At 37.1% G+C, this 19,509-nt stretch overlaps 1 protein-coding gene across 4 annotated transcripts in view; it reads right to left on the bottom strand.

Annotated features, from left to right (window-relative positions):
- CDK17 (cyclin dependent kinase 17) overlaps positions 1-19,509 on the bottom strand; it is a 54,604-nt gene that overhangs the window by 17,674 nt on the left and 17,421 nt on the right. For all 4 annotated transcript variants that reach the window (XM_010176866.2, XM_010176868.2, XM_010176864.2 and 1 more), the window contains one exon: positions 15,835-15,968. In XM_010176866.2, coding sequence (XP_010175168.1) covers positions 15,835-15,968 — 134 coding nt within the window. The remainder of the gene's footprint in view (positions 1-15,834; positions 15,969-19,509) is intronic.

Here is a 19,509-nt window from a genome sequence, read left to right as displayed (position 1 = left end):
GCAGGAATTGTTTTTCAGTAAAGGTAATTTATCCAAGTAAAGAAAACAATGCTCAGCATCAAGCTATACAATCCAGCCACATGAATTCGACCCTGAAGTTAAGAGGACATCTCTGGAACCACCACTGTGTTCACACTTGTCTCCATCAGAAGAGGGAAACTCCGTATTTCTGCTGGTGGACCTCAGATTTAACCAATACTGACTTGAGGGCAGTAAGCTCTTCTTCATGTTACCCTATTCTGTCTTACCTATCACCTCCAGATTTGAACTTTGGGCAGCCCAAGCTAATCTAAATGATGGCAGCTACATCCCCATTCGGTTTCCCTCAGGCTTGGCCGTGTGTTTCTACTCATGTCTTTGCAACAGCTTTAAACTATTTCAGAGTGCTAAATCATCAAGAAACTATCTCAGGCGAAGTGCATAGCTTCCTGCCAGCTTTGAGCTCCAAACAGGTTCAGTGTAAGGTCAGACAAGCTCACAGCCTGAACACAGGGCAAGTGAGGCAGCAGGGCAAGCCTGTGAAGCCGGCAGCTAAATTGGCTTAGGCTGCCAAAGAACTGGATCACCAGCCTTTTCAGGCCTTGAGATCTTGGTGGACAACTTGCTAAGCTTTCAGTGTTGATAATGTATTTGAACCATGTATATGCATGATCTGAACATGTACCAGGAGCTACAGCTGAGCAAAAAACACGAGTTAAAAATATATATTTAAAAAATGATTATAATTTGGCAATTAGTTGAATTTCAGGTAAGACTAAAGTGCTAATATACATCCCCCAGATGACTGATCTACATGTGCTATTCGCTATGGCCACTGGATACAGGCAGAAATTTTTTGAGACATGCCAAAGCTTTAACTGCTGGCAGCTGACCCTCCTGTTTTCCTTTCGTTCCTCACACCTCCTTACATCCAGAGCACAAAGTCTGTTAGCTTCTACTTTGTTGCCCAACATCAGCTTCTTTGCATAAATGGAAAAATCAGTGTCTGTATTTCTTATTCTGTACAGAATTTTAAAACTGCCTTTAAACAAAAGAAGCACTGTTCACATAATGGCAGCTTTGACCAACATTTTGAAGTTAAATTAAAAGAAAACAAAAAGACGTCTCAGTTGTGGCAGCTCCCAATTCCTTTAATAATTTTCAATTTTGGTATTTCAAATTTTTCAGAACACTGGCAATTTTAAAACTGTCTCTGCAGTTTTCAGAAGAGTTCAGGAACTAATTAACTATAGTGGGAGCCAGCAGTAAACCCTACAATAAAACAGTATTTTCCACTAAAAAATTCTCTTTCTTTTTGACAGGCTCTGCTAATGCTGTTTTTGTAATAGGCAACTAACATTCAGTGAAGCTAGAGCCATCTGAAAACAGAAATGCCTCTTGCCTACTGAAGAAAGCTTCAGATTATTAAAAATAAAGAAATAATTATTTTTCATGCTATAATTTATTGCATTCTTCAGAAAATTAAGGTAGCTTATCAATACAGATGAGTACAAAGGAAAGAGCTCCATGTTGCCTTAAACAAAAGCAGCTTTGTCATCTCACTGCAGCGGGAAACCATGGAACTGCTGGAACAAGGCAGGAAGAGGACCAGTATCAGTCTCTACTCCACCTTCCTACTGTAATCCCAGATCAACAGTGGGGAAATATCCTGATTTTCTTTTTTCCCATTGCTCAAGGACATAAAATAAAGCAGAAATTTGACAAGTTCCAAGCCAGTAGAAGACAAGAGCATTGGGCTGAGTTTTTCACTGTAACTTCCTGAACAGAGTAGATACAATTTTCTTATATACTATGCAGTAAAATAGCTTTCTCCTACTCCTATCTATTAACTCCATAGCATAATAGCATGCTGTAGTGCTCTTTTCTTAATGTCCCATAGTGCTTGTTTGACATTAAGTATTTTACCAAGTCTGTTTATAGGTACACTGAAATCATGGACCACAACTCAAAGGCCTCATGAAATACTGTGTCAGTTGTCTCCAGAGCTCTCTACCTGTGCGTTCTCTCCTTCCACAGCACTCATCCTTGGGGCATCCAAAGCAGTGCTTCACACAGCCTTGAAGAAGCATTTCCAAGCATATAAAGTTGATGAGTAGGTGTAGGAAGAAGGAAGCAAAGGCAGCCTTTAAGCTGTGATGGCAATTTGAAAATTATGCCATTAACTGTGCACAGTGCCTGCCATCAATAAACACCTACCTTTTCAAATGTAGAAGAAGGGAAACAAAACAAGCCTCAGATGCTTTACAACTACTAAGGATTCATTATTTTGGAGTCCAGCTACTGTAAAAACTGGAGATAATAGTTTAGGTACCAGAAAACATTATAATGGGAGACAGTTGTAATTCTATTACAGAATTCCCCTTCGTTCATTGTCAGGAGTTCTGCCTATGTCGTTTTTGCAGTAGGCAACTGCAAAACCCCCATAACTTACTTCAGAGATCCATGTGACATCCTCCGTTCTAAACTGAGCTTAAGCTGCAAACCTATATTTGGCACTCCACAGTACATAATACAGACACTGTCTGAATGTAAATACTTATTGATGCAAAGGCCAAAATCTGTACCAGTTTGGGGAAAAAATCGACAAACAATAGTTTACTTTTTAAAAGAACAACTTTCATCCCCACCCTGCTGCCATGTCTGTCTTTAGAAAAAAATAAAAATCCCACAACACAACCTGAGGTGAAAAGCAGGGAGAAATTTTTTTTGAGATTGTAATTAATATCTGGTTTTAGTATAACTTCTCTACTAACATTTGTAATATAATGGACAAGACATGACAGTAACCACTCTTTTTTTTCCTCCCTCAAAAAAGTAAGTATTTCATGCTGGGAAGACTAAACTTTTGTCATGTCGTAAATAAAAATCAAAACACTACCCATTCTCCTTAACTTAGAGCTGAAGAAAGTTTATTTTCTGAGAGGAAAACATAATGATTTCATAGAAACTGCAGCATGTACTTTATAGATTTTTCCTCCTAAAGATCCACACTACTACTCTACCTGCAATACTCACTCATACTTGCTGTGTTGAAATGTCAAACAAGCCAAGACTTCTTTTTTAAAACCATATATTAAATTCGTTACTTAACAGTCAGAAGTCTTTTATAACATCAGTATTTGGAAGATCATACATAAAGGTACATATATAAAGTCATATATGTGAAGTCTTCTTTGTATTAGAATTATCCTTTACCTAATTGCCTAAAATAGTCAAAATTAAAGAAAATAATTTAGACTGCAAACCCAAATATCTGACAGACAGAGATTATTATGTTTTGTTTGCCTGTGCCACCTTAATTCTTCCCGGTTTTTGCAATGAGTGAAGTAACCACCTCTTGGGCAAAGAAAGCAATCATAATTAAATGCCATACAGCAACATGAAAGAGGATTCATTAGACATGCACGAGAGAAATAAGCACAATGCTTCCTAGTGGCTGAACAGAAAAGCTGGAAAGAAGCATATAAATAAATATTTTTTACATAAAATTACATCAGTTTGACACAGTTGAAAAACCCGGTTATTTTAACTGAGATTATGTTAAAAAGAAAAGCAAGAACCCTGCCATACACCAACCAATTTTGAGCCTTGATTGTCGAAGACCAGGCAGTCTGCTGATGCTTAGGCAACCTGTTCAGCTGACGGCAGCAAGAGCCGCACTCCCTGCTGTGGGCTGAGCCCGGCGAACAGCCAAGCCCGCACCCAGCCGAGCGCTCGCTCCCTGCTCCCGCGGGAGGCCAAGGAGACAGAAGGATGGTGAGGAGACTTGGGGGTGAAGGTTAACGACAGTTGAACAGGGGAAGTACAAGCTGTATGCCCAAGCAGAGTGAAAAAGGGACGGATTCACTGCTTCCCATCAGCAGGCCGGTGTCCAGCTGCTTCCTGGACAGCTGAGCATCGGCACGCCTTGGCAGTGGCTTGGGAAGGAGACAACAAATGCCACAGCCACAAATGCCCCCCCTTTCTCCTCCTTCCCTCGGCTTTTCTTGCTGAGCACCACGTTTGATGGTACAGAAGAGCCCTTTGGATAGTCCTCAGGGAAGCAACTCACTTCCCAGCCAGTGCCAAAGAGCCTTCGCAGAGAGGAGGCGCAGGCTGAGCGCGGGTGGTGGTGCACGAAGCCCGGAGCCGCACATGAGAGGCGGCCGCCATCCCCGCTCCCTCACACCGCTAGTGCAGCCGTCCCATCGCAACCTCGCTACTGCTGCTCCCACAGCAGCAAAACCTGCCCTTCCAAACCCACAGCTTGCTGCTATTTTGGCATGATGCCAGGCTGGAGTGCAAGCCACAGCAGCAAACAGGGATTCTTACAAATTTCTAATTCTATTAAACCTCTGTGGAATTCCACGAAGAAAAGAAAAAGACACTTTCTCGACAGACAACTTTGTCTACACTAATTTCAATGATCAATTGAATCTAACAACATGTTAGCATTTCTCAGAAAAAATAATTTTTTTTATAAAAACCTTAAAGCAAGGAAAATTACTAAAACCAAGAAACCTTTTATAATGGAAATGATTAACAAGCTGTTAAAAATGCAGGCTGTAAAAGCATGTAAAATTAATGGCAGGACTGATTATTTTCCCTATGCTCTTTGATTTTTGATACTTAAGGTTTTGAGCTTGTCAACACTACAGAGTTAAATGTCCATTTTTAACACTAATTAATTTTTCATCCCTTTATGAATATTTACAATTTTTAAAATTTGCTTTCATTTTTTAAAGGCAGTAAATTAGAGTAACTCCCTATGTATCCTTTTTTAAACATAACAGGTGTATAAGTGGTGTACACGGACCTTCAACTATGCAGAGGGACTCTGGGTGCATTCCTTTAACTCTTAACAAGAAAATGTTTACTGGACTATAAAACCTTACTTTTCAGGGACAACAAATTACTTCAGGTAAAAGAAACTTTTAGAAAGTTAAAATGATAGCATTTTCTTGATGTCACTTCCCATTTACTTATCCAAATAAGGTCTAATTTATGGAAAAAAGCTCTTGTCAACTCATAACATTTTCTAGTTTGATTCTTTTAAGGTTATCTTTAGGGTCAACTTGCAACAAAATATCAGTGTTCAGTAAACACCACACTGTTAAATGTTCAAATGTCTACAGTTAACCGTATGGTGCCTGATGAGCTATTTTTTGATCCAGTTCCAGAATATATTCTAGAGAACACATTCAGGCACCAGTTGCTTTGTGAGAGTAGCCAGAATGCTTGTGGCATTTCCCCCTCCTCTGCATCTTAAAACCACATTTTCTATCTTCATGTGCAATGCTTATTCTCCATCTTGCTTTATTACTGGCTGAGAAATGCACACTATTTTTATAATCTGCCTGAAATGAGAATCACATTTGTCCTACTCCGCTTGATGGCAGAGAAACATGTAAGCACTTGTGACACTAATATCACTTTGCTTTCTGTGGAGATAAATCACCCCAACTCATGTTTATCTTTACTATCTATTTCTAATGCTAGCTACAGCATTAGCTACTGAGAAGAGCTACACTTTGTCGAGACTTTTCTTTTGTCTGGCTACCATCCAACTGCATTGCTGTAACTTGATGTATATGTATATATATATACATATATATATATATGTGTATATATATATATACACACTTATGCTTGGGCAGAAGACAAGGAGGCAGGTGTTTCAACTTAAATCCTGCAGGTCCTGTGAGCAAGTAATTTAACACTTTAAATCAGATATTAAAATTAACAACTTCTGTTTTTCCTTAACTCACCATTTATTTTTTGCCAGGATGCACTACACACTTCAGTAAATTTCACTAAAGTGAAATAAAGATGATTCTAACTGAGGATATAGAATGTTTAAATTCTACATGTTAAAAAAGCCCTAAAAAGCAGCAATTTTAAATAGTCACACTTTTTAGTCTATCTTCTGATGACTCAAGTCATTGCATCTTTGTCTTATAGAGCACATGTAAGCAACAAGCACTGATATTTTGCATAAAACAGAATAAAATAATAAAAAATAAAAGAAATAAATAACCAGAAAATTGCCCTAGGTAAGGACTTGTTGAGGTATTCTCAAGTCCAATCCTCACTATGTTACAAAAAGAAGAAAAAGAAAAACTAAGACTGCTTTTATTTTTATCCTTTAACAAATGTGCCAATTTGCAGACTGTTTCTTTCTTGCTGGAGTAGCGCTAATCTTTCCCAAATCTACTAGGCTACAAATGCCACTGATCTTTCAATTGCTAGGCTGTTTCAATCTGCTACTCCACTCACAACTGCAGCAAGAGAAGATTCAGGCTTCTGTCAGTGAAGCAGTAGGAGGTAAAAAAAAGGGCAATCCTGTAGTACCAAACAACTCAACTATTAAGAAAAACTGGAAGGGAAAACCATGAGAGCATCAGCCTCAGCTCACTATTCCTTGAATGTTTCATTTAGCTAATCTAACAGCCTCCAAACCCACCATTTCATTGTCTGTGGCCAGATGTTTGCATGGCTTCTTGGACAACAGACTCTAAGCTAATGATGCAGTGATACAGCAGAAGACAGTAAACTGTCAGAAAACTACCCCTTCGAAACAGAGTAATTATCTACTGATGCAAATTTAGGAGCTGAGAGTAGAAGGAAGCTGGCTCTGTCAGGAGCAGGTAGTCAGCACTGCCAAGCTGCATCATTATATACACCAACCTTACTGCTGTGGTTCTTCTGTTGATTGGTAAGTTATATTTCCAGACCAACCATTACTTAAGGCATGTACTTTTTATACAGCAGCAGATAACAAGCTCTCCACCTCTCCCTGAAATTTTAGCTTATCGCTCAAGAGTTAATATTGTTAAATTCCATCAATCAAGAAAAATAATTGTTTTTCTAAGTCTACAGACATCAGTCTGACAGCCCAAACAATCCACTGTAGATTAAATGAAGATGCTTTGCTCTCTTATGTAAGCATCAGTCTGAATTAGTCTTCTCACCAGTTTTAGCAAATACCAGCAAGACACGGCAGCTGCAATCACAAGCTGTTCACTAATAGGTCATAGTGCTTTTGTTCACTGGAGAATGCTTAACGAGATCTAAAATGCTACATCATATAAACCTTTATGCAACACAGTTCAACTCCATGCCATGCTCACTGTAAAAAAAAAAATCCACTTTTTATCGTATTCTTTCCTTGCATATTTTAAATAAAAATATGTATTTGTGCTACTTCATGACACATGAACAAATGAATTTAAACACTTGCTTATGCCAATGAGAATTTACACACTCTAATATACAGCCTTATATGCACATACTTACTGTACCATTTTAGCATCAAATACCATGCGGAGTTTTTTGTGAAGGTTGCCTTGTCAAATTTCAGTGCATTTTTGTCAAATGACAGAGTTAACACAGTTGAAGCCAACTGGATCTTCTACAGAATTATGACATACAACGAGACTGCTAAAGGCAAAAGCAAATAGAAAAAAAAAATAACAACCTCAAATCAGAGAATACATTTATAGAGAGTTTTGTTGTTTGGTTACAGCCCTGTAGATCTCCAAGGTTTTGAAGCAAAACATGAGCATACACATCCATCAAAAGAAACCTATAGCACCCTTGCAGCATGCTATTTTAACATCTTTATAAATAAGCCTTGATTACTGTAACCAAAACCACTATTTTAACAGCTGGTATGATTCACCTATACCAGTTTTCTATTAGGTATATAAACCCACCATCACTCTACCACTCACTTGTCAGATGTAACTATAATTTCATCATGATGCAGAAAGTGCATTTTTTTCTGTCTTCTGCAAAATAGTTTACACCTGAATACTACATTTTTCCTTTACACTTGAATGTTGCTGTTATTATTATTTTTCTGAAAATATTAAATGACAATGAATCAATTATTCTGTTAAATTTGAGGAAGGGGTCAAAGAACCCTTTCTTCTGTTAGAAGCAATAACGAACATATAATCTTAAAACCCGTCTACTGCCACCTCTCACCCCATAAATTCATGCTGGTTTTCAGCCAGTCTATCGAAATGCAACACAGTTTAAGAAAGGATCAATTTTTAACAATGAATCAAGTGGCTTTTTATATCTGGGACAGAAATGACCCAAAATGGGGAATTCATTCATCAATTAAATTGAAAGTGTTTTTCCAATATGCTCATCAAATCAAGTACACAAAGTATTTTCAGGGATTTCATCATGAGGTTGAGTCCACAGGCTATTTCAGACCCAGAAGAAATACTAATGATCACAGACATCGCATGTTCTCTGCCCTCTCCCCAACACAAACATAGTTTGTCAGATTTTATGTTGAGATGCTAGGATAAGACAAGGAGACAAATGTAATTAGTGAAATACTGATATTATTAAGAATTCTAAGGTTTAATCTTTTTGGGGGACTAGGAGTGACATTTTCCCAGCATATCTGCTATCATTAATCAACAAAGCAAGGATTTCACTGCCAGGAGTTCACGAAAGTTATCACCAATATCTACAGTAGCTATGGTCACTCAAATAAAAACACAGAAACCAGAATTGCAAGCAGACAGCTTTGCTTTTATTTACTTTAGCACAATGAAAAAATTATGAAATCTTGTACCTTTTCAGTAATATTTGAAACGAATACTATTTTTTAATTAAAGTTCAATAGACAGGATTTTTTTTCATATAAGCAAAAATATGAATTCTGAATAATCTCTTCTTCAAAGTACTTTTACCAAGATTTTTAATTTCATGGATATGTTGTTTAGACTACTAGCTAGCTGAATAAAAAAACGCTCCTTCCTTCCTTCTCCTCCCCGACCCCCACCTCCCCCCAAAAAAAAAATAGGCATTTTTTTTTTGTTTACTTCATAACTCCTAGCAGTTTTAAGGTGAAAGACTGAAAATGAAACTGCATTTCAGGAGCTTCTGTTCACAACCAATGAAACCAAAACAAAACAAATACATGTGACACAAAACCAGTTTTGAAAAACCTGAGAAAGGAGACATGAAACTCAAACCTGAGATACTACTTTCTTTTCAACCAGTCCATAAATACACAGGGAAATTGTGAAAAATTATGCCAGAAATACTTCAAAATTCTTCTTGGGAGTTTTGTTGTTATTTTATCGCATCTCAGAGAGCCTATACAGAAGTGAACTTAGAAAATATAAGGAAGAAAAATAATAACCATGAAAAGACAAATTCTTATTTTTCTTGTCTGGTTAAATTATCACATAACAAGATAACACTGTGGCATTAGCCTCAACGTAAACCCTGCTGAAATCCAGGGTCTGATGGCTGTTTGCCTCAGTGGTAAGTGCTAGGCAGTAACAGATACTAATAAAACAAGCTCTGCCTCACTTACTACTACACCTTCCTGATTTTTAAACATAGATTTCTGCATGTTTCCATCAGTTTCTGTGACAGAGTGGTAGGATAAACTGCCCAAAGGAGAAACGCAGTATATCAGTTTATAAGAAGAATGAGGCGGAGGGGAAGAGAACTGGAAAAAATACTGTGAGAAACAAAACAGAACATATCACTGCAAAAATAACAACTCAGACCCTTAAAACAGTTCTGTGTAACATTAATTACTATCATGAACCATTCACATCAACACAAAGCTGCAAGTACCAAAGGGAAAGTCAGATGAAGAAACTGGCTAATTCAAAACAAACCAACTTCTTGAATACACAAACTGTAAATGGGACCTTTAGGACAGGACAGAGATGCTGGAGTGTAGGGTATGAAACTGCACCCAAGTACTGACTTCTCATATGCTGCATTCCAGTCATTACTAGAGACATATTTTATAGATGGCTGAACATACCCAATATGATAGCAGACTACTCTTAAATGGAACTTAAAAGGAAAACCAAGTTATGAAAAAGCAAAACCAAAAAAGCAGATATTCCATTCTTATAAAAAGGGTACTGCCTAGTGCAGTAACTTTTCTAAGAGAAGTAGTTTTGCAAGTGGAATGCAAGAACTTTAGCATTAGAATTACAAATGTTCCTAACAAAAGGGCAAAAAAGTCAATTGCTGATAACACAGTTACCCCTAGGAAATCTAGTACAAGGCAGTGTCAGGTTTTTTTCTTAGAAGACATGAAAGTCTGCTAACCAAATAGATGAAAAGGAGGTCCACCAGTTTCATCAAAACCATACCAGTGAGTTAGAACATGCACATGTGTATTTAGAAGAAGGATTTTGAAAACATCAAGCTTCATACAAACTTGAAAGCAGGAGTTTACAACACTAGCATATTTTCTAGCATAACCTTGTAAAAGGTTGAGACAGCTGCCAAGCATGACTGAAGGGAGACAATACAGGGACCACTGAAAAATCAAAAAAGAGTCTTGATTGTATTCTGCTTCAATTTTTTTTTTTTTTTTTTGTCTAGTACTGAAACATTTGATAGGTGACCACATGCTTAGATTCACAGAAGAGACAATCAGAAGAAAAGCTATGCATTCCCAGTAGGTGCAAAGAAGGAAATTAGACAAAATCTAGTAAATAAGGCAGAAGGAGTTATACGGCTGCAAGCACAGAAGGAAGGGGGAAAGAAGAACCTTTGCTCAGAGAAGGCACCATGCAGTAACGCCTGCTGGGGATCCAAGGGAGCCCCTCAGGTGGCAAGAGATGTAATGGAAGGCTGAACACTCAGGCTGTCTTTGTAGTGCTTCTTGCTCCAAAACTAATGACAGGCAAAAATATTGTAACGCTCCTGACTAAAAGCCAGAGTCAGTACTGCCATCCAGTTTGCTGTTCAAGAATTTAAACTGAGTGGATCCAAGAGTGCCCTATTTGCACATGTAAACAGGGACTTATGAACCACATTCTAATCTGAAGCCTACAGACAGAAAATCTTAGCACTACGACAGTTGAAACATCAATTAATTTAGTGGGTTTTCCTCTGGAGAAGGTATATTTGCCCAGCTGGACCAACAGCAGATCCAGTTACTGAGGATGTGTCAAGATCCCCAAAACAGTCACACCTCCGCTAAAGGGTGGAGCTCACCAAAAACTTATTTCTCATCTACGTTCGTTCTTTCAGAAGGTGACCAGTACAACACACACGTGCTATAGGATCACTTCATAACCTTTGTATTTCTCCTGTGTTCAGCTAAAAGCACTAACCCTGGAGCTAATCCTCCCAGAGGAGAATTATGCCTGATGGCAGAGTGGTAGGAGCAGCCTGATCTGGAACATGCTCCTGTCACTAATGTGACAGTTGGACGGGTAAAAACTGTTTCTCAGGATAAAGTATCTGGGAAACAGGCTGGTGAACAGTGGGTTATGGCCCTTTGCCAGTTCACATGAGAAGACAGCTTACAGACCTTGGACTTCTGGGAAAGGGAAACAGATGTTCCAATTTGCACAGACTCTATCTCCCTATTTTTTATCCACCACAGTTCTTAATGAAGCATTCACTATCCAGTGCACAGGCTCAGGGCCCTCAGTGAACACTACAGCTTGAAACATGAATTTGTATTAATGCCTTACTGCCCATGTCTTCTTCTCCACCAAATCAAAGTGAAATTGCTTTCAACATTACATGGTGAAAGCACCTCCACTTTAAATACAGACACACATTCTCAGGCTGCATTGCTTCTGGTGCTTGAAAAAAAAAAAATATTCCATACATCTGTTTTGATAAACAGATTTACTGATTTACTAAGTAATCATTAATGTCAGCATGAGATTAATAGACATTTTAATTAAAACCTAACAGCTGTTTGAAACCAAATTCCTCACACAATAGATGCTCGCACCTACTGCCAGCACAGTTCCTGAATGAAGGGAAGGAAGGAGAGAAAAAACAAAAAAAACCACCAAACAAAAAACCAAGGCAACTGCTTTATGGACTGTTTGTAGCCTGTGGATTACAGGCAAAATAAACTTTATCTAGGCAACACAATGAGATTCTGGTATGTTCTCTTTGTTTTCTAAGCACACAATAACAATGAACAATCATTTAAAAAAAACCCACCTAGTCCCACAACTGCAGTGTTGTCAAATTCAGAAGCGAATGTATATCATCTCCCTGTAACAGTCACATTGGCCTAAATTTTATGTTATTTAGAGGTGATGACAGATTAAAAGCTGGTATCTCCATGGCTGCTACTGTGGATGGAAAGTTTTCATGGCAGAGCAGGATTCTCTCTCATTTCAGTATCACCACTTTGAATCTAAAATGCTTCATATTTAGGTTACATTGCAGTATGATCATTTCCTATCTAAACTAGGTCAAATCAAGGTTATGAAATTTCAGCTTTCTATTGCTATGGAGATGCTCCTACAACAAACACATTTTCTAGCTGCATCTCGATTGTTTATTTTGCACTTCTCTGCCAGCATATCTCTTTATGAAAACTTTTGAAAGATCAAGTTTTCTTTCCCAACCAAATCTTTCATATACTCTGGACAAGAGTATCTGTCTGCCCTTCAACAATGCTACAATTTTATTTGTAGCTCTGAATTATTTAATGATTACAGAGAAAGCAGCTTTATTATATGATTCACTGCAGTCGGGACAAACACTAAGAATCAAAATGTGTATTCTAATGTACAAAACACCCCAGGAATACTAATCCTCAGTACTGGTAATTAGTGCTTTGATTACAGTATGTATGTTTTTAGCAAGCATTTTTAAAAAAAATATTGTTTTGGTTTTTTTTATGGGCTGCTAATTTTCAGAATTCTAGAGGAAGTTCAAGCTGAACATGAAAAATTTGGTTATATATAGGAAGTTCTTGTAAGTAAAAAGGACTACTCCAAGGTTTCAGCTTTACCTGATTAGTTACCTTTAAAACAAATCAGGACTTCTGTCAACTCAGCAGAGAGAAATAAACATATATAACCAATAAATTATGGTCAAAAATATTGCAAATACAGTGAACACTGGCCAAACTAAACACAAAAAAGGATATAGTCATAGTGTGACAAGCACATTCATCTTAATGCGGAGGAAGGAGGAGCCTTACAAACAAGTGAAACTGAAAGAACAGAAACTTACTTCACAACAAAGCTGGTTTCTTTCTCTTTATATAATCACAGAACTGCCTAGATCGGAAAAGACCTTAAAGATCATGGAGTCCAGTTATTAACTTAGCACTGACAAGTCCCAGACTAAACCATGTCACTAAGCACTATGGTTAGACAACTCTTAAATACCTCCAGGGATGGGAACTACACTACTGCCCCGAGCAACCCATTCCAATGCCTGAGAGCCCTTTCAGTAAAGAAATTCTTCCTAATATCCAATCTGAACTTCCCTTGGTGCAACTTCAAGCCGTTTCCTCTCAACTTATCACTTGTTACTTGGGAGAAGAGACTGTCCCCCATCTCACTACACCCTCCCTTCAGGTAGTTGTAGAGAGTGATAAGGTCTCCCCTCAGCCTCCTTTTCTCCCAGCTAAACAACTCCAGTTCCCTCAGTCGCTCCTCATAAGACGCACTCTAAACCCTTCACCAGCTTCGATGTTCTTCTCTGGACATGCTCCAGCACCTCCATGCCCTTCTTGTTGTGAGGGGCCCAAAACTGAACACAGTACTCAAGGTGCAGCCTCACCAGTGCTGAGTACAGGGGTAGGATAACTTCCCCGGTCCTACTGGCCACAGATTACTAGTATTGAACCAGTCAGCTCCACAGCACAAATCACCCAAGGCATACAGGCAAGATTTGGTACAAGAGAAAACCTTTATTTGGTTCCCTCAAAGGCCAAGGAAGCAAGTGATCCCATTCCACGAACAGCAAAACCAGTAAAACCTGGTTTCCTATGGATGTATATATGTGGATACTGTGGTGTTTCATAAAGGTTGCATCTTTCCTAGCAGTGGATGCATTAGCAATCTCTCCCAATGCAGAGCTTTTCTCACAGAAATTAATAGAAAATTAGTATCTGAGATTCCTATCCATCTGTCAAAACTGACAGAAAATGACCCACAGGAAAAATATGAGGAGGGAAAGACAGGCAGACAATGTCATCACTTAAGGCCTTTTCACAGGCACGCACAAACAGGTAAAATCCCCACTTACTTTGCTATGAAGCACTTCTAAGAGGTAAACTTAAGTCAACGAAAAAATCTCTCTCAATGACAACATTCTTAAAATTCAGAAGCGAGAGCGTTCACAGACATTAGATTTAAACGTTATTGGAAAAGTCACCATATCAATACTGAAGTGACTTGAGGACAATGTTACTATTCTCACAGAATATACATGAATAGCTGCCAAAAAATTAGTGCTCTCATTGACTGAGCCAGTCAATGAAGAAATAACGTTAGTTTCAACAATCAGAAACAAACATTTGGAATTTGGAGAAAAATGAGATAATTAACACTGGATAAACAAAACTTAAATAAAAAATTCCCAAAGTCTCTTAAACGGTATTATTAGAACTGTTTCACAATTAAAGAGGCCAATTAAAAGATGCTTTTATTTGACATCTGAAAAACTACACAGGAATTTCTTTAACTTTAATGACTATTCTGGAGTTCTTTTGTAATTTCTTTTAGAGTGTCTTGAATTCTAATCTAAAAGAGAATCTTTTAATGGTTCGTAGCTCTCTCTGAAAGACTTGACACATTTCCATTTCAGTTTGTTAATTTCATTATGCATCATTAATTTCCTTATTTCTTTCCTGTTCTAAATGCACATTTGAAAATGTAGAGGAAGCAGATAATGAACAAAAAGTAAATAATCCTTTTAAATAATTTCCTCGATTTTTAGTTTCTCCAGCATACATTCCGATGTGCAAGTTTTCACAATTACCTTTTTTTTTTTTTCTTAATTTAAGCACCCTGCATAAATCAATAGACCTACCTTAGTTCTCCCAAGTAAATAGTTTAACAGTCTTTAGACTGTTAAACCTTCTCCCAAGTAAATAGTTTAACAGTCTTTAGATCAAACCGGAGATTAACATATAAATTTAGGACTTTGAAGACAAAACCTCCCAGGTGCAAGAAACTATATAAATAATTAATACAGCTAATTCACAAGTTCTTGGAATCATATCAGCATTACATGCTTGGAGTCTTGGAATTCCAAGCATAACGGAATGCCTCACAAATAAAAAATTTTGGCACGTACACCCTACTGTAACTTATCCAGATCTGTTTCCCCAATCCTGTATTTGATATCAGGCTTTGAACAAAGATTTAAAATCTTACAAACTATGCATATTGGTATGTATGCCATAAAGCAGCAACTACAAAATTATACATGCTTCTGTAACAAAGCCTTCGTTTTAACTGTAACTTTTATACACTCAAGAAACAGGGAAGTGTTCTGTTTTTCTTTGCCAAGGGAAATGACAACAAAGCAAGCACAAGGGTGGCTAGTATTCATAATGAGACTCATAAATAAAGGAAATTATGTGCACAGTTATTCATAAGGTACTTTTCCTCCTTTTGTTTACCATCCTGTAAAATTCCGCTCATTAAATAAAAAACAGGAAGAGTGGGAAAGGCTGAAGCAGTCAGGACTGTCACTGCTGCAGCATTAGCTTTACAAGGATCAGAAAACAGTCTTACATACAAAATGTCTAAACAGTGTATCTTCTTAAATGTATTCAGTGAATTGCACAGAATGTGACAGAAACATATTCAAATGCTACACCTAACAAAAATCCAAGTTTCAAAACACATATATTCAAAATTACCAGCTCATAAACAATGCAAGATAACCATCTGATTTCTATGTGACAAATGGAGACAGAAGTTCAAGTAATTTTAAAATAATGCTCTCTGCACAAAATACATGTCAGAATAGCTACAGTTAATTGAGAAGATAACTAATTATAACAAACAATTAAAGCAATCCCCAACTCTCTTGTCAATTTAAATGATCCTTATATGCAAAGTAAATTACCTCCATTGAGATTCGTCTGTGTATCCGGTTTCTGAGACAAACACCTGTGGGAGACTGAACTTCATCAGATGATGTTCCAGAAGCTTGGTCACTTTCACCATCTGACCCCATTTTCAGATTTTCATGAACAATATCTTAAAAATAATCCAAAGAATTGAAAACAGTTAATCAGTATTCCACCAAACATCTCTCTTGTACAGATGGAAAACAACAATATCATTACGGTGCACTGGGTTATATGGCAGAGTCAAAGACGCATCACAGTCATGGTAGTCTTAACACACTTTTAATGGCTCAGGAATCACAAATAAACAGGATTACTTTATAGGACGTCTACACAAACTTTATCATTATTTTTGTTATTTGGTTTGCAGCAGAGCTCAATCTTCCAAAACAAAAAGTCAAATTCTAATTTTTCTAAGCCTCCCCTCATGGTTTCAGCTCCCAAACTGTCTCACTACTCTCTAAGCTGCTCTTTAATATAGAACATTACTGAGAAAATGTAACATTATCAAATCACACTACCTGATGTTAGCAATCTAAATGTATCTTCAGAAAGCTTAAAAAACCCTGAGATGTATAAGTACTATTTTCAGAAATGCCAAACATGGGAATTTCAGATATAAAAAACACTGGCATGCATGTGTGGAGGAAGGTGATGTATTCTGACCGCCTAAATAGAGGCCTACAACATACAAGTGGATTCAGCAGAGGACATGATATTTAGGAGTAATTAAGTGAAACTTGTGACCTTACAGAGGCATTTAGGTTAACAGTCTGCTGGAGTTATATGTTGCAGGATCATAATGTCAACTGAAATCGGCACTTTGAACACAATCTGGTAGATTCATGCACACAAAAGAGTTTATGCACATTATGTATATACATATACATTACTTTTAAGCGCCACAGAATCTTCCAGACTTCGTAAGACAAACACCGTCGTCATGAATGAAGAGAAGATCAAGGTGGTGTCATTAATAGCACAAAGAGCCAAAGGAGTTGCAAAAGGACACACAATGGGAAACTGGTCATACAAGCAACTCACTATGAGTAATGCTCCCTCATCACCTCTGAAATGTTTGAACTCCAAATTACTAGAGATTAAACACCTACATATAAAGAAGGTGCTTCAGAATACACCAATTTCCCTGCCTTCTCCTGATCCTTGGTATTAACCATGGTCTTGCACAGAGTAAAAGAGAAACTAAGGAACAAGTAAAAATCTCAGAACTCTACCCCTAAAAAAATACTATTAGCAAAACACACAGAGCTCAATTCAGCCTTACCACTGACATATCTGAAAATATTGAACATTTGCACAGTATTACAACAATTTAAAAAAAGGGGGGGGGCGGGAAATGCAAGTTTTATCACTATCAACAACCAAGAAAGCTGGATTTTCTAGAAAAAAAGGCTCTAGGCTAATGTTTGGTTATCAGTGTATCTTCTAAAATGTTTGACTAGTTTGGCTCACATAGAATCATGTAGACTTCAAAGGATCGAGTTCTTCCTCAGTACAAAGAACTTCCTTTTACATAAAACAGAATGAATATAAAAAGATTAACTCTTAAGGTATTGGCACCAAGTATTTTAACTCAAAATACTGTAACTAACACACAAACTAAGCATGCATCCCATGCACAAAGTGAATTTTCCAGCAGCAGTGTGGATCTAAATTGGATTTCAATTAAAAATTCACATTGCATCAGAATTCTTCTTGCAAATCATGCTCAGATTTGGACTGACTGACAAAAAAGCAAGCTGCACTCCCTGTATAATAAGAAGAAATCTTCTGGTTTCAAACAAGGTAAATACTCATCAGTGCTTCTAAAGGCATGGTAGTTTGAATCAGAGGAGAAGCTTTTCAGAAAGTGGTCCCTAAAGATCAGCCTTAGCCTTAAGCTAAGTAGACAAAGTGTGACTTCTTTTTGCCAAGTCTCTAAGACATCTCTCATTCTTTGTAATGACTTGATAGCTGTCTCTAAAAATCTCTAACAAACGGTAGGAAATTATTTTTAGTAAAGTAAAAGTATTATAGGAAACACTATTTTGCAGCAAAGCTGTTATGCCAGCATTGCTGTATCTGGAAAAGAGCATATTCACTTTATCAGTTTTTTAATAAAGATTCCCTTTTAAAATATTTTTCTGATAGGTCATGTAATTCATTTTAGCATTACAGCTCTCAAGATTCTATTTGCAAAATTAAGTGTAACAATTACTGGCAATTGTTCCCCACTCTATTTATCCTCATGTTAGTACAAGCCCATGCACTGGTACCCAAAATATACTTTGTTTGGAGAAGCTAGACAAAAGACAGTCATCTGAGCAACCTCACAAAATAAGACTGACAAAATTCCAGAAGTATTCTATTTAAGCCATGGAGCAATTACGTAATTTATTTTTTAAAAAGACTGACATTAAAGTAATCATGTGATCCATAATGTCATACTTTTTATCTTAAAATACAATGTTTAATTCACAAAAGTGTACGTATTATGAAATTACTATTTAAAAATGACACTGCAAAGTGCAATGCTCAGAACAACAGCATCCTAGTTGACAAAGATATTTCTTCTACTAAGAAGACCACCTATGCAATAACACACAGCTAAGAATATTTCAAGAACTAACACAAACCCATATACTTGCTGCTGGTAACGTAGCTGCAAGGAAATTCTGTTCCTTATAAATCAGGAATGCAAAGACAAAGTGAGTTTGTACCACTCGAGTCTAAAAATGTAGTATTTCAGACTTAAGTAAGATGATGGCCAGTCTATTTTGAATTCTGCTGTGATACAATTAATTCTGGTAAGTCTGGATAACCTACATACCCATAACCAAAAGGGTTTAAGCAGGATACTGGCTGCAGCATTCAAAAATCTATCATTAAACACAAGCCTGAATTTCTGATAGGCTAAATTCCTGACTGCTTCTATCTATAAGGGTTTTCAGACTTTTAATTATATTTTAAATACTGATACTTTAAAGCTTTATAAAAATATCTTGACTGTTATCACCTAATTAAAATGCGTCCTTTTATTTTATTCAATTAAAGAGGCATTAGTAGAGCCTTATGTTCATTCTTTTAATAGCATGAACCCAGGAATAAGGCATTAACCTAGTAATTTTAATAATTTTACACAGGTGCATGATGTTAATATTTGATTAAGGAATAATGAAAATCAGGTAAATGCTTCCTTAATTTCACTAAGCTTTTCTATAGGCAAGTTCACCTGCCCCAAAGCCAGCTTGTAGGGTCTTCAGAGGACTTAATTGTTCAATAATTTATTGAATTGCTTTCACTGAATACCAAAGCCACTCTCTTACACAGACGTTTATTGTAATGTACTCTACATATCTAATTAAATAGCCAGTATGGCAGTGTAATGAAAAGCTGTAGGTGACTGCAATATAACAGGAAAACTATGTAAGTACATTTGAAAGAAAAGGCTGTCCTCATTTCAGCTTTAGGGAATGCACCACAAAAGAAATTCATACAGGGAACCTACAGTGCAGCAAATGAGAACTCCTCCAAGTGATCTAAAATAACATCCACTAATTAGTCAGGAGTGAGTCAGACTGCATGATCTTTCCATCTTATTTCAAATGATTAGAAAAACGACCACGTGACTTGCATATTGAATTCCTTCCAAGGTGCACTTTTCCAAAGCT

The sequence above is a fragment of the Antrostomus carolinensis genome, unplaced genomic scaffold (genome assembly GCF_000700745.2).
Source record: "Antrostomus carolinensis isolate BGI_N321 unplaced genomic scaffold, ASM70074v2 scaffold17041, whole genome shotgun sequence".
In the NCBI taxonomy this organism is placed as follows: Eukaryota; Metazoa; Chordata; class Aves; order Caprimulgiformes; family Caprimulgidae; genus Antrostomus; species Antrostomus carolinensis.
Note: the sequence above shows the minus strand (reverse complement) of the source record. Positions and strands in the feature narration are given on the sequence as shown.